At 37.4% G+C, this 15,015-nt stretch overlaps 1 protein-coding gene across 1 annotated transcript; it reads right to left on the minus strand.

Annotated features, from left to right (window-relative positions):
• Positions 1–1,727: 1,727 nt before the first annotated feature.
• bend7 (BEN domain containing 7) lies at positions 1,728–13,723 on the minus strand. The gene is made up of 10 exons (XM_067389201.1): positions 13,660–13,723; positions 11,875–11,943; positions 11,533–11,808; positions 9,963–10,094; positions 9,589–9,878; positions 5,473–5,698; positions 2,418–2,531; positions 2,167–2,208; positions 1,897–1,935; positions 1,728–1,817 (listed from the first exon to the last, which is right to left on the minus strand). Exons 1-10 carry the CDS (start codon positions 13,721–13,723, stop codon positions 1,768–1,770), a joined length of 1,302 nt encoding a protein of 433 aa, XP_067245302.1. The 3' UTR covers positions 1,728–1,767.
• Between the last annotated feature and the right edge of the window lie 1,292 nt (positions 13,724–15,015).

The following is a 15,015-nucleotide window of genomic DNA, read 5'->3' on the forward strand; positions in this document are numbered from 1 at the left end:
TCATTTACGTTCCAAACCTGTATAAATTTCTTTGGTCTGTCGAACACAAAAGAAGATATTTTGAAGAAAGTTTGTAACCAGGCTGCTTTTGGGGCACCGTTGACTTCCATAGTAAGAAAAAAAAATACTATGGAAGTCAATGGTGCCCCAAAACGGTTCAGTTTCCCACATTCTTCACATTTGTACAGGTTCGGAACAACTTGAGGGTGAGTAAATGATGACAGAACTTTCATTTTTGGGTGAACTATCCCTTTAAGTGTTTTTACTATAGTGTTCAGTGTGACTCCTTACAGAAAATTTAACTTCATTTTTGAGTGTTGTCACTTGACTGTATCTGTGAAATATGGGGGGTAAACAAGCACATTTAAAACAGGTTTAGGTCAACCATTTAGGACACAGCCATAGTATTTATTTGACGTTTCAGACCAAACAACTTTCCACTAATAAACATAAAGTTGAGCTTTATCTTCTTTTTTTTAACAGGCATATTAAAAAGGAGAAACAGACATAATATCTGTACTCTTAAAGGAATATTCACGCTTAAGCTCTGTCAAGCACATCTGCAGCATTCGTCATTTCTCAGTTTGTGAAAGCAAACATCAGTCTGAGGTGAAAGTTCTGCACTTACAGTGGACGTCTAAGGGGCAAATGTGCAATGTAAGTGCATTTCTGTATGTGCGTTTACAACTGCTTTTACAAACAGAGACATGAATCGAGCCACAGATGCTGTCCAAACAGCTTTACTAGTATTTAACCCGGATATTAACATGAATAGTTATTCAAGCATTTCGCCATGAGGTAAAAACCCTTTGTTACACAGACGCAGGACAATGTTCAAACTCACTCATTTGTACACATTCAATAGACACTAAATCCTCTTACACAGGAAGTCAAACAGTTACATGTCTACATAACCAGTCTGCCAGATTATATAACCAACGACACATTAGTAAGACTATGTGCAGCAAATGTGACATTAAATACTAGAAAATGCAACATATTTCACCAGAAAGTGTCAATAAACAGCACAACCGTGAAATGACATCAGTTTGTTGCTTGGCATGGCAGAGTGAATTAAAGGCACAGTCATGTTTTTTCAGCAGTTCTGCTGATATTTGTTGGTGAAGCATTTGGATGAAGCTGAAAAACTACAAACACTTCCATATATTCATAGAAGACAACTAGTGACATCTGGGATGACCCAGTTTAAAATTATCAAATGAGAGTGTTACAAAAGTGTGTTCATACACTCTAAAAAATGCTGGGTTAAAAACAACCCAAGTTGGGTTAAATATGGACAAACCCAGCAGGTTGGGTTAAAGGGCACCTATTATGCCCTCTTTCACAACATGTAATATAAGTCTCTGGTCTGGTCAAGTTTCAGCTTAAAATACCCCACAAATTTCCCCTATTTGGGAGTGAGCAAAAACATGCCTTTTAACTATATTAATATATTGCTGGCTAAAAAAATAAATCCAAAATTGGTTGAAAAAAATGGCTGGGTAAAAACAACCCAATCCCTGGTTTTGTCCATATTTAACCCAGCATTTTTTAGAGTGTAGTTGTCGGGAATGCCAGCAGGGGTCCTACTGATCAGCCAAATGTTGCCCTTTATTTCCACGCAAACTTTCTTTCTGTAACACAGCTGACCATGACAATTTCAAAGCCATATCTGTTGACACGTGCTACAGTCTAGACATATGAAACTATTAAAAATGCCTCCTTTGCGGGGGTCGGAGATTGCATTTTGTTGAAAACAATCTCTTCTCAGGCTGTGTCCATAGCAACTAGACATTCTGTTCTCTCATAAACAGCACCTGCGGTACAGAAGAAAGTGTTACTTAAGAACAATGCCACTTTTTGAGAGTGAGATGTTAAAAGTGTGCATTGCCGTACCATTTTGCATCACAGTTTCCACTTTATCAACAGTTTTCTCTGAAAAATAATAAGGTATAAAGATAATACAATACAAGAGGGAATGTTATATATAAGTTATTTAGCATATTATTTAGACTAGAATATCTTCAACTCGTGGACATTACCAGTCTAATTAACCAATTGCTATTGCAAAGAATGCTGGGATATTGTGAGGTGAAGGACACTCATCAATCTGAAGTGCTTTCATTCATGCAGTGTGTGTGGGTTTGGGTCATTGTGTCTGAGTACCTGTTTTGTGCTGAACATCACTACTGTCTGAGGTTGTCTCTGCTGCAAATCATAAAAAATAAATCAAATAAATGATGACAGTGAAGTATTTGATGAATTAACTTTTTAATGATCAATTAATTCTTTTAATAGCACTCAACTAGCAAACCATCAATCATGAAGCAGCAGCACTGTTACAACTTTGAATCACACCAGTTTTTTCACTTGCCCTGTCTTTTTAATGTCTCATGCCATCTATTTCTCTTTCTCACCTCTTTTTAAGCGTCGACGGGCGAGTTTAATCTGGTCTTGCAGAATCTGGACCCAGTCTCTGGGGCCGGGAAGCTTCTCAATTCCATTGGCAGTGCAATACTTTTCTGTGAACACTAGATTCATACACACACAGAAAAGAATTACAGATTTAAAAGATAGATATATACACTCACAGTCCACTTTATTAGGTACACCCTTTCAACTGCTCTTTAATGCATGTTTAATGCATGCTTTAACGCATATCTAATCAGCCAATCACATGGCAGCAACTCAATGCATTTAGGCATGTAGACATGGTCAAGATGATCTGCTGAAGCTCGTACTGAGCATCAGAATGGGGAAGAAAGGCGATTTAAGTGACTTTGAACATAGTGGTTGTTGCCAGATGGCGAGTATTTCAGAAACTGCTGATCTACTGGGATTTTCACCCACAACCATCTCTAGGGTTCACAGAGAATGGTCTGAAAAATGGAAAATATCCAATGAGCGGCAGTTCTGTTGGCAAAAATGCCTTGTTGCTGCCAGAGATCAAAGAAGAATGGCCAGACTAGTTTGAGCTGATAGAAAGGCAACAACTGAAAGTCACTCAAGGTCTGCAGAAGAGCATCTTTTATTGCAAAACACGTGGAACCTTGAAGCAGATGGGCTACAGCAGCAAAAGACCACACCGGGAGCCAGTCCTGTCAGATAAGAACAGGAAACTGAGGCTACAATTCACACTGGCTCACCAAAACTGGACAATAGATGATTGGAAAAATCTTATTTCTCTTGATTTTTGCTGCAATATTCAGATGGTAGAGTCAAAATTTGGCATAAACAACGTGAAACTATGGATCCTATCCTATCAATGGTTCAGGCTGTTGGTGGTGTAAAGGTGTGGGGGATATTTTCTTGGCACACCAGTTGAGCATCGTTTAAATGCCACAGCCTTCCTAAATATTGTGGCTGATCAGGTCAATCCCTTTATGAACACAATGTACACATCTTCTGATGGCTACTTCCAACAGGAAACATGCCATGTCACACAGCTCAAATCATCTCAAACTGGTTTCTTGAATATGACAATGAGTTCACTATACTCAAATGGCCTTCACAGTCACCAGATCTCAATCCAATTGAGCACCTTTGGGATGTGGTGGAACGGGAGATTCACATCATGGATGCGCAACCGACAAAATCTGCTGCAACTGCGGGATGCTGTCATGTCAATATGGACAAAAATCTCTGAGGAATGTTTCCAGCACCTTGTTAAACCACAAAGAATTATAGTGGTCTTGAAGGCAAAAGGGGGTCCAACCAGGTAATAGCGAGATGTATCTAATAAAGTGGCCAGTGAATATATACAAACACACACAGTGCATCCAGAAAGTATTCATAGTACTTATGTTACAGCCTTATTCCAAAATGGATTGAGTTTATTATTTTACTCAAAAGTCTTCAAACAATACCCCATAATGACAACGTGAAGGAAGTTGGTTTCAAATCTTTGCAAATTTATAAAAAAAGAAGAAGAAAATCACATGTACATAAGTATTCACGGCCTTTGCTCAATATTTTGTTGAAGCACCTTTAGCACCATTTAAAGCCTCAAGTCTCTACAAGCTTGGCACACCTATTTTTGGGCAGTTGCTCCCATTCTTCTTTGCAGGACCTCTCAAGCTCCATCAGGTTGGATGGGGAGCGTTGGTGCACAGTCATTTTCAGATTTCTCCAGAGATGTTCAACCGGGTTCAAGTCTGGGCTCTGGCTGGGCCACTCAAGGACATTCACAGAGTTGTCCCACAGCCACTCCTTTGTTATCTTGGCTGTGTGCTTAGGGTCATTGTCCTGTTGGAAGATGAACCTTCACCCCAGACTGAGGTCCAGAGTGCTCATCAGTTTTCATCAAGCTCTGTACATTGCTGGATTCAACTTTCCCTTGACCCTGATTAGTCTCCCAGTTCCTGCTGATGAAAAACATCCCCACAGCATGATGCTGACACCACCATGCTTTACTGTAGGGATGGTGTTGGCCAGGTGATGAGAGGTGCCTGGTTTCCTCCAGACATGACGCTTGCTATTCAGGCCAAATTGTTCAATCTATGTTTCATCAGACCAGAGAATTTTGTTTCTCATGGTCTGAGAGTCGTTCAGGAGCCTTTTGGCAAACTTCAGGTGGGCTGTCATGTGCCTTTTACTCAGGAGTGACTTCTATCTGGTCCTGATTGGTGATGGATGTTCTTCTGGAAGGTTCTCCTCTCTCCACAGAGAAACGCTGGAGCTCTGTCAGAGTGACCATCAGGTTCTTTAATCAAGGATCTGTGCCTTGATTCAGTCCTGTCTCGGAGGTCTAAAGACAATTCCTTGGACTTCATGGCTTGGTTGACATGCACTGTTAACTGTGGGACCTTATATAGACAGGTGTGTGCCTTTGCAAATCATGTCCAATCAACTGAATTTACCTGACTCAACTCAGTCAAGTTGTAGAAACATCTCAAAGATGAACAGTGGAAACAGGATGCTACCAAGCTCTATTTTTTTTAATACATTTTCAAACAAACTTCTTTCATTATGGGGTATTGTTTGTAGAATTTTGAGGAAAATAATGAATTTAATCCATTTTGGAATAAGGTTGTAACATAACAAAATACTTTCCGGATGCACTGTATATACACATATCTGTATGTATGTGTGTGTGTGTGTGTGTGTGTGTGTGTGTGTGTGTGTGTGTGTGTGTGTGTGTGTGTGTGTGTGTGTGTGTGTGTGTGTGTGTGTGTGTGTGTGTGTGTGTGTGTGTGTGTGTGTGTGTGTGTGTGTGTGTGTGTGTGTGTGTGTGTGTGTGTTAAAATGTATTAATTCTCTCAAACCAAGTAACATATACAAGCATGATTTTTACTCAATAAAATAATTTTTTAACCATTTTTGTTACCATAATTATCTAATGCAATGACATTTTAAAGTGTGGCTTACTGTAAGTGTCCAAATACATTTAGAGCTACTGTTTAAACTCATGTTTTAAACTCCTCTATGCTGATGTTGAGTAAATTCTGGTCTGATTTATTTATTTTCACACACCTTTAATGGCTCCAACTATGTTTTGATCGAGTCCTTTCCTGGTGTCATTCAGACCTCTCTTCCTCTTGCCGTTGGGCAGTGAGTTTGCCAGTGTGGTATCATCAAAGAATGCACACACCAGTTTCCTGAAGAGCAGGCTGCCAGAGCGTGTGTAGTTCAGTAAGATAGAGTCCAACTGTGCTTTAGGAATAAATACGTCATAATCCTCGGCCAACTGCACCTCCGGCTGGGAGAGACAGACGGGCAGGATATTAATAAAAGAAATTAATACACACTCATGCACTCAGACACTGACACACACTGTAATCATGCCACAATTGCACCTTTAGTCGGATGACACAAAAATGGAAGATGCATAAAAAACTATAATTTCTTAAGACATATACATTACTTATACTCATACTAATCAGAATAAACGCAGCCTAGAGAATTGTGAAACCATACTTATGCATTCATCCCTTCATTTTATTATAGCATTTTCTCATTCTGGTGAGAGAGAAAGACATGGCCATTAATCTGATGGGTGCAAACATGGTCCAAAATAAAAACTTGCCAAGAGTAAAAATGTGGTTTGGCAAGTAAATAAAAGTGGCTAGCTGGTTGCTTCTTTTTTAAAAAGTGAAACATGCAAGGTTGAATTCAGAGTCTAAAAACTAGATGATATTTTCTGAAGAAAATTTGAGTGATGATTTCCAACATAATTGAAGGATGTTCTTTTTGCCCATGTCTATGCAGTTACTGTTCTAGGTGGCTTCTAGAGCGTTTTAGGTTGTTGCTAAAATTGCATAATATTTTTAAATTGTTTTTAACGAAATAATGCAAAATACATTTTTAATATACACTGTAAAAAAAATCCCGTTGTTTCTACGGAAAAATACCGGCAGCTGTGGTTACCAGAACAATACTGTAAAAATGACATCAAACCATAAACATACTTACGGAGTTACATGTGAATTTTACATTTTAAATATGTATATTTAACATTGGATTTCAGTACACTGTAAAAAAAAAAACAAAAAAAAAAACAGTAAAATTTACGGTAAAATAACATATTTCATTAACTGATATAATGTTAATTTACCAACCTAATGAAGTACTCATATCTGTTTTGTATCTATATAATACACTGAAAGTCACCAAACACAGTGGTGATGAGAGTCACATGATGAATCAAAGTTCATCACAAGCAGCTTTTCCACAAGCTGAGGAGGACAATACTAATATATAGAAGGTGCACACAGTATCATTCACACAAACACTAAACACCATCATGGTAACATGCATGAAATTTTGAAAATGCAATAAACATTAATTTAACAACATTAGATGTAATATAATATATATATGATTAGAAAAAAGTGAGAAAAACTAAGAAGAAACAGAGTTATTTCAACAAAAATATATCAAATGTGAAGTGTCAATTGTGGGAATGTCAATTTACATTTTTTCACTGTAAATTTTTACAATGAATTGTTATTTTCACTTCCAAAAACTGTGAATTTAACGGTATTTTACCGTAAAATTACATTAAATGTACCGTTAGATCTATTACAGTTATTCACCGTATATAGTATGGAAACTTTCTGTAAACCAATTAACAGTTTTTCACCACAGCATTTTTACAGTCTGTTTACTGTTAAAATCACGGTAATTTTTTACAGTGTATACTTTAATTTGAATAAAACAAAAAACAAGAACTTAATATTTTAGACTAGACTAGATTAATATAATAGAATTATTTTGTCTGCTTTTGTCCTGCCAACAAAAACAGTTCTAAACAAAACCACAGCAGAATTAAACAACAGCAGGTTGTGTTTGATTTTTTTAATTAATCCGTGTGTTTGAATGAATCGATTAAGAGAGTGATTCAATGAGTTTTTCATATAGACTAGAGTGGCAAACTCCGGTCCTGGAGAACCACAGTCCTGCAGAGTTCAACTCCAACCCTGATAAAAATCCCTTCCTGTAGTTTTCAAGTAACCCTTCAGACCTTGATTAGCTTGTTCAGGTGAGTTTGATAAGGGCTGAAGCAAAACTCTGTAGGATTGTGGCTTGCCACCCCTGATATAGACAGTGGCTGCATCCGAAATCACATACTTCCCTACTTGTAAATAGGCAAAAAAAATGTATGTGACAAAAGAAGTGTGTCCAAATTCATAGTATTTATTAAACAGTAGGCAAAAGGTACCCAGATGACCTATTACTTCCGGCGAGATTCTGAAGTGTGCATATGATGGACACTTTACTATCCCATGAAGCCACGGGAGAGGACTTGTGAAAGAAAAAAAGTAATTGCATCCCAAATGACGTAATATACACTATGCACTTATGCACTCATCCGTGTAGTACGTGAATTGTATAAAGTTATTTTGTAATTTACATGGGATGTAATTAAAGCTGCGGCAGTTAAGTGCATGAAGTGCACTTAACTGTTAATTTTCTGTTAATTTAGTGCATCATCCGGATATTTAAAGGGTTAGGGTTTAAAGGGTTAGTTCACCCAAAAATGAAAATAATGTCATTTATTACTGACCCTCATGTCATTCTACACCCGTAAGAACTTTGTTCATCTTCAGAACACAAATTAAGATATTTTTGATGAAATCCGATGGCTCAGTGAGGCCTCTATTGCCAGCAATGTCACCGAATCTCTCAAGATCCAGAAAGGTTCTCAAAACAAATTTAAAACAGTTCATGTACAGTGGTTCAACCTTAATATTGTAAAGCGACGAGAATACTTTTTGTGCACCAAAAAAACAAAACAAAATAACGACTTATAACAATATCTAGTGATGGCCAATTTCAAAACACTGCTTCGAATCTTTTGTTTCGAATCAGTGGTTTATCAGTGGTTATTTTGTTTTTTTTTTGGTGCACAAAAAGTATTCTCGTCGCTTTACAATATTAAGGTAGAACCACTGTACATGAACTGTTTTAAATATGTTTTGAGAACCTTTCTGGATCTTGAGAAGTTCGGTGACATTGCTGGCAAAAGAGGCCTCACTGAGCCATCGGATTTCATCAAAAATATCTTAATTTGTTTTCCGAAGATGAACGAAGGTCTTACGGCTCTGGAACGACATGAGGGTGAGTAATTAATGACAGAATTTTCATTTTTGGGTGAACTAACCCTTTAAAGTGTACTTTTTCTTTTTGGAATTTTCAGTCAACACACTACTTGCATTATTTATACTTAAAAACGCCATAGAATAGTGCTATACTATAGTACTATAGTAATTACTGTATTACTGTAGTAATTACTATAAATGATGCATAATTACATGCAATTAACCCTAAACCACACCCTAATCTAATCCTAACCCTATAGTATGTGAATTAAGACGCAGCTAAAGAAACGATGGTCATGTGACAGCATGGTGAATGTCTGGATTACATTCGGACTATACCTACTCATACTATATAGTATGTACTTTTTTAGCAGTCAATTACTTGTTGACAATTACTTGTTTAAAATAAGTACCTACTTAAGAGAGTATGCAATTTCGGATGCAGCCAGTCATTTGTTTCAATCCTGAACAAATCAGTGTTGTTAAACAAATGGATTGAATGAAATATTTAAACAATTCACTCATAATACAGTTACTTGCTGCCACCCAATTGTGTAATTATGTAACATACAGAAAGATTCTCTGAAAATGCACAAACTGACAGTCCTCCTGACATGTATTATATTATATTATATTATAATTATATTATATTATATTATATTATATTATATTATATTATATTATATTATATTATATTATATTATATTATATTAACACTTTATTTTACAGTGTCCTTGTTACATTACATGTAGTTACTAGTAATTACTATAAATTATGCATAATTACATACAACTAACCCCAAACCACACCTTAATCTAATCCTAACCCTATAGTAAGTACATGTAGATCCTTTTTATTACTCACTACTTAGATATATAATTACACTAATAACACAGACACCTTAAAATAAAGTGTAACCTTATATTATATTATATTATAAAAAAAATAACTTTTGATAACAAACAATTTTTGTCAATTCACTAATTTATTATAAAACCCCTGGGTACAAATAATGTACTCGCTCCCGCACACATTGACAGTGGTGTACCTCTGTGGTGCTTTGGCCTCTGGTGATGCTGTAGTGAGAGGGAGGTGTCTTCACACTGGGAATGGGATCTGGAATAAATGTTGCCAATGTGGAGGGTGTGTCCTCTCTGGACTGATTACACTCATTAACAGTATCAACCTCAGCAGCTGGCGACAGAGGTGTGCTTTTTTTAGTGGCTGTGGCCAGAAGTGTCACTCTGTGACCTGGCCTCCTCTTTCGAGTCCTCCTCCTGGAGATGCAGGCTCGGGACGAGGAAAGTGAACCCTGGGAGCCCTGTTTGTCCTGGGTCCCTAAGAGTACAGCAGAACACGGGTCAATGCGCCTGTACGTGCGTTGAGTTCAGATGAGTTTGAGGGTAGTTATGTATGATTTACCTCTCTGAGTTTGGATTAGTTTCCTCATGGTACGTAACTCCAGCAGAATGGCCTGCAGGGTGCTCTTGCAGTTGCACATACAGCAGCTGGGCTCAGTTGCCATGGCAGCAGGCGCAGGGGGCAAGGCCATGTCTGAATCAGAACACACATGCATCGTCAACACAACGGCCATCACTGATGATGTCTAACACCCAGAGGCTCCAAGCACCCGGCACAAAAACCACCTGACTTTCTGACTCCAGTGTGTGTGCACCAGACTGACAGTGAGAGAGTTATTGTGTCTTTTTGTGTGTATAGAATAAAGACATTCCGTGTTTGCTGTGTTATCCAAAGCTGTCTAGACACTTGCTGCTGCGGTGCCAGACAGTACATCTTTCTGCAGCCCACAGTCACATAATACAGCTTCCCCTGGAAAGAATCCCAACGGGGTTCAAGTAATATTTTCCTTTTTTCCTATCTGAAGTCGCTGTGAGAAGAAGCATGGATTCACTGAGTTTAATACCACGAAAAAAAGAAGGAAAAAAAAAACTCATGATAAACTGCAATAACTAGAGGTCAAGAGAAATGGTGTGGTTTAATGGTAAATATCTGGACTGGAAGCTGATAAATACAAAAATAAATAAAATGTACAAAAATAAAACAAACAAAAAAAGTACTAAAATAAAATATTTTTCTCAATTTTGAATTATATATGCTATTGATTTTACCTCATAAGGAATTGAGTGAATTGAGTAAATCTGTGAGATTATATATGTTCACATATAGCTTCCTTTTTGCATGATAGAGCTTTAGTTGGCATCTGCAGATGGCACGGCGGATTGTCTTAATCGACAGTGGTTTCTCGAAGTATTCCTGGGCCCATTTAGTAATGTCATTGACACAATCATGCCGATGAGTGATGCAGTGTCGTCTGAGGGCCTGAAGACCACAGACATCCAATAAAGGTCTTCGGCCTTGTGCCTTATGCACAGAGATTTCTCCAGTTTCTCTGAATCTTTTGATGATGTTATACACTGTAGATGATGAGATTTTCTCTTTCACACATTGGAGAGCTTCTGCCCATCTTTACTTCTGAGAGACTCTGCCTCTCTAAGACATCCCTTTTATAGCTAATCATGTTACAGACCTGATATCAATTAACTTAATTAGTTGCTAGATGTTCTCCCAGCTAAATCTTTTCAAAATTTCTTGCTTTTTCAGCCATTTGTTGCCCCCGTGCCAACTTTTTTGAGACCAGTAGCAGGCATCAAATTTGAAATGAGCTCATTTAGTGGATAAAAGTGTAAAATGTATCCGTTTAAACATTTGTTATGTTATCTATGTTCTATTATAAATAAAATATTGGCTCATGTGATTTGAAAGTCTTTTAGTTTTCATTTTATTCAAAGTTAAAAAAATGTCCCAACATTTCCGGAATTCAGGTTGTACTTTTTGGGGCCACTGCATATAAATATCATCATAGTGTAATAACCATACCTAAACATGGATCTGTTTTGCATTTGACATAGATTTTGCTCACTTAACAAATCTTCTGAAGATTACATAACCTCTGCATTGCTTAGAGACTCACCATTAGCTTTCAAGTGGTTCAGCATCCTCTGGGTTTTGGAGCGTGTGCCGTACTGCCCGTGAGCCAGAGGTGGGACAGAGCTCCAGCCATACTGGAGATGTTCAGGGGCCGGGCTCTGTGCCACAGGCGGGCTGAGAGCCTCTTCCTGAGGCTCTTGTTTTAGGGTCTCTCCCTCTCGTCCAACTCGCTGGTACACTCGTCCTGTCTTGTCACTCAGCAAGCGCATCATGCCTGTTATCTGTTTCTTTATCTCCATCCCTTCATCACCTAACCAGACTGAGACACACAGTTAACACACAGAGCCTGTACACAGTCATGCAGTATGTGATGAACGATAGCTACCTTCACTCTCAGAAGCTGCTTCACCTTCAGTGTCATTCTGGTCTACATCATCCATTTCATGGCTAAAGTCTAAATAAATCACAGAAGAGATAGGAAAGGTGCTTAAAGGGGTGGTTTATTATGAATTCACTTGTTTAACTTTAGTTAGTGTGTAATGTTGCTGTTAGACCATAAACAACATCTGCAAAGTTATGACGCTCAAAGTTCAATGCAAAGGGAGATATTATTCTTTTAAAGAATTCTCTGTTTAAGGACTACAACAAACGGCTGGAAGGGACTACAACGAGCTTCTTCCTGGGTTGGTGTCATCACTAACTAACCCTAAAATTTACATAAACCCTGCCCCGAGAACACAGAACAAAGAGGGGGAGGCCAGGTTGGGCTGCTTTAGAGAAGAGGAAGAGAGTGTTGTTGACATGCCGTCATTTTACGCCGGACTGCTTCACAAATGAGGGTCAATTCAACGCTGGATTTGCACAAAAGATTAACATGATGGCACATGTTAGTCAGTGAGCTGTTAAAGCTCCGCCCTCTTTTGGAAGTGCAGCAGCTCATTTACATTTAAAGGGACACACACAAAAACAGCGTGTTTTTGCTCACAACCAAATAGGGGCAAATTTCAAAAGCTATAATAAATTATCTGTGGGGTATTTTGTGCTGAAACTTCACAGACACATTCTGGGGACACCAGAGACTTATATTACATTTTGTGAAAAGGGGCATTATAGGTCCTCTTTAAAACTGAAGTATCAGATTGATACTATTCTTATAAGAACTTACTGTAAACAAAATTTCAATTTTGATTAATGTCCAAAATGTTACATTGGGGGTCCACAGCTATACATAACAGATATGCATAAATATAAATGAAATGAATATCATAAAAATGCAATGAAAATTTATATGAATAATTAGATTCTCTCTGACTGTATAAGTGCACCCTTTTCCATTTTTATTTTAATTATTATTATTACTATTTGTTTATTTTATCTGTCTCTCATGCAGACATATACAGAGTTAAGGATGCACATCACACAAGTCAAAATAAATTATATACCATATATGAATTGCATATAACTTAAGATAACATTGTTTTGATTAGATCAGTTTTTTTTAATAAATAAGAGAAAATAAAAACATTCGTATACAACATTGAGTTCTCTAAACATAAAAAACAGTAAAATGAATTTCAACAAAGCATGATTTTTTAAAAAGTCCTATAGTAAATAAAATAAAATAAAGTCACAAATAGACTATTGCATACAGGCCCATTAGTTGTTAAAACTTGCATGCATAATAATTATGAAAGGACTAAAATAGTTTTAGATGAAGTACAGCAGGACGCTGATTGACATGTCACGTACTCTTGCTGTGATGTCACTAATAACAGCAGCTGTATGCGTGACGTATGTGCGGTGCAGATGTGATGAAGTGATGCTGCAGGACCACCTGTAGGCTGCGTGACTGTGAAGAGCTTCATCCAGACCATCATCACATTCACGCAGCAAACAGACTTTTAGTATATTCTATCACACTTGAAGAAGAGCACATGGACAAACTAAATGCATTAGAAGAAGAAAATGTTTTACTATGAACGCTGCTAAAAAACACCCGATTCAAAATCAAAATGACTCAAACAGAATGAAGCGTCTGACATTGTGATGATGCGAGCAGGACAATGAGGGAATGATACATTGTATCACAGGTGCATTCCAGAGTGCTGACGTAACGCCTCCGATGTGCTCTATTGTCTGCTGTCATCTACAGGACTGTATGTCCGCTTACCTGCATCATTCACCAGTTTAAAGCTCTGAGATTTCCTGCTCCGCTTCCTCTCCACAAACTCCATTTTAAGGGCAGAGCGGTGAAGAGACAGAATCCAGCCCAGTTCATCAGCACACGGGCTCTTTAATCACTGACAAACTCATTAAGTCCAGCTGATGATGAGTGAAGCGAACCTGAGCTTTAATAATAATCGCGCGTCTCTCTGGACTGATGATGAAGGTGGTGGTGAGGAGGAGGAGGAGGAGGAGGAGGATGGACAGGACGCGTTTACATTCTCCTGCGGGGCTGCTCGTTTATGATGTAAATAAATAAACCTCTTAATTCTTTCAGAATTCGTCACGTCTATTCCTTTGCGCCACCTGATGGTCGCTAATATTTCTGGGGCGCAAATATGAGGGTCCAGACTTACATTGGACAGACTGGAGGAAAATGACTCAGTCACTGGCACTCTGTTGTCGAGAGGAGAAGAAACTTTCAGTTTTGGCAGAATGTGACAACTCCCACAAAAGAGCAATGCGTTGTAAAAGAGTAGACTTTGTATATATAGGCTATATCTATATATATATATATATATATATATATATATATATATATATATATATATATATATATATATATATATATATATATATACAGTATACATGCTTACATAAGAGAGAGAGATAGGTAAAAGGGAATAAGGAAAATTAAAAAGAAATGAATATATTCAGTAATTTAATTGGTCCCATGGCCTTAAGTGTACATACATGTTTTACATTGTAGCTATATCTTAAAAATTCCTGCATGTAAGTACATGTGTAATTACATTTATAATTACACTGTTGATCTATCCCCCAGCCTTAAACCTATCCATACCACCAAACCTTTAGCAGCAAAAGTGTTTTGCAATACAATATGAACACAATACGTATATTGTACTTATTTTTGATGAAAGTGCATAGTAGTTAAGGCCACCTAATATAAAGTGGGATATTTTAATTTATAAAATAAAAATATATTTATAATGAGCCTAAAATTTATCGATTTAAAAAAAAACAACACCCTGGAATATCACCACAAAATAATGTAGTAAACAACTGTTGTTTAATTAACGAGCAATATAAAGACTATAAATATATATATTTATATACACTATATTGCCAAAAGTTTTGGGACGCCTGCCTTTATGTGCACATGAACTTGAAAGACATCCCATTCTTAATCCGTAGGGTTTAATATGGAGTTGGCTCACCCTTTGCAGCTATAACAGCTTCAACTCTTCTGGGAAGACTTTCCACAAGGTTTAGGAGTGTGTTTATGGGAAATTTTGACCATTCTTCTAGAAGCTCATTTGGGAGGTCAGGCAGTGATGTTGGT

This window comes from Chanodichthys erythropterus, chromosome 7 (assembly GCF_024489055.1).
Source record: "Chanodichthys erythropterus isolate Z2021 chromosome 7, ASM2448905v1, whole genome shotgun sequence".
NCBI lineage: Eukaryota > Metazoa > Chordata > Actinopteri > Cypriniformes > Xenocyprididae > Chanodichthys > Chanodichthys erythropterus.

Coding starts and splice junctions, on each gene's coding strand:
- bend7 (XM_067389201.1), bottom strand. CDS start 13,723: ATGGAGTTTGTGGAGAGGAAGCGGAGCAGGAAATCTCAGAGCTTTAAA. Junction 11,809..11,874: donor AGCAGCTTCTGAGAGTGAAG/GTAGCTATCGTT, acceptor TGTGTGTCTCAG/TCTGGTTAGGTGATGAAGGG. Junction 1,936..2,166: donor TGATGTTCAGCACAAAACAG/GTACTCAGACAC, acceptor ATTATTTTTCAG/AGAAAACTGTTGATAAAGTG.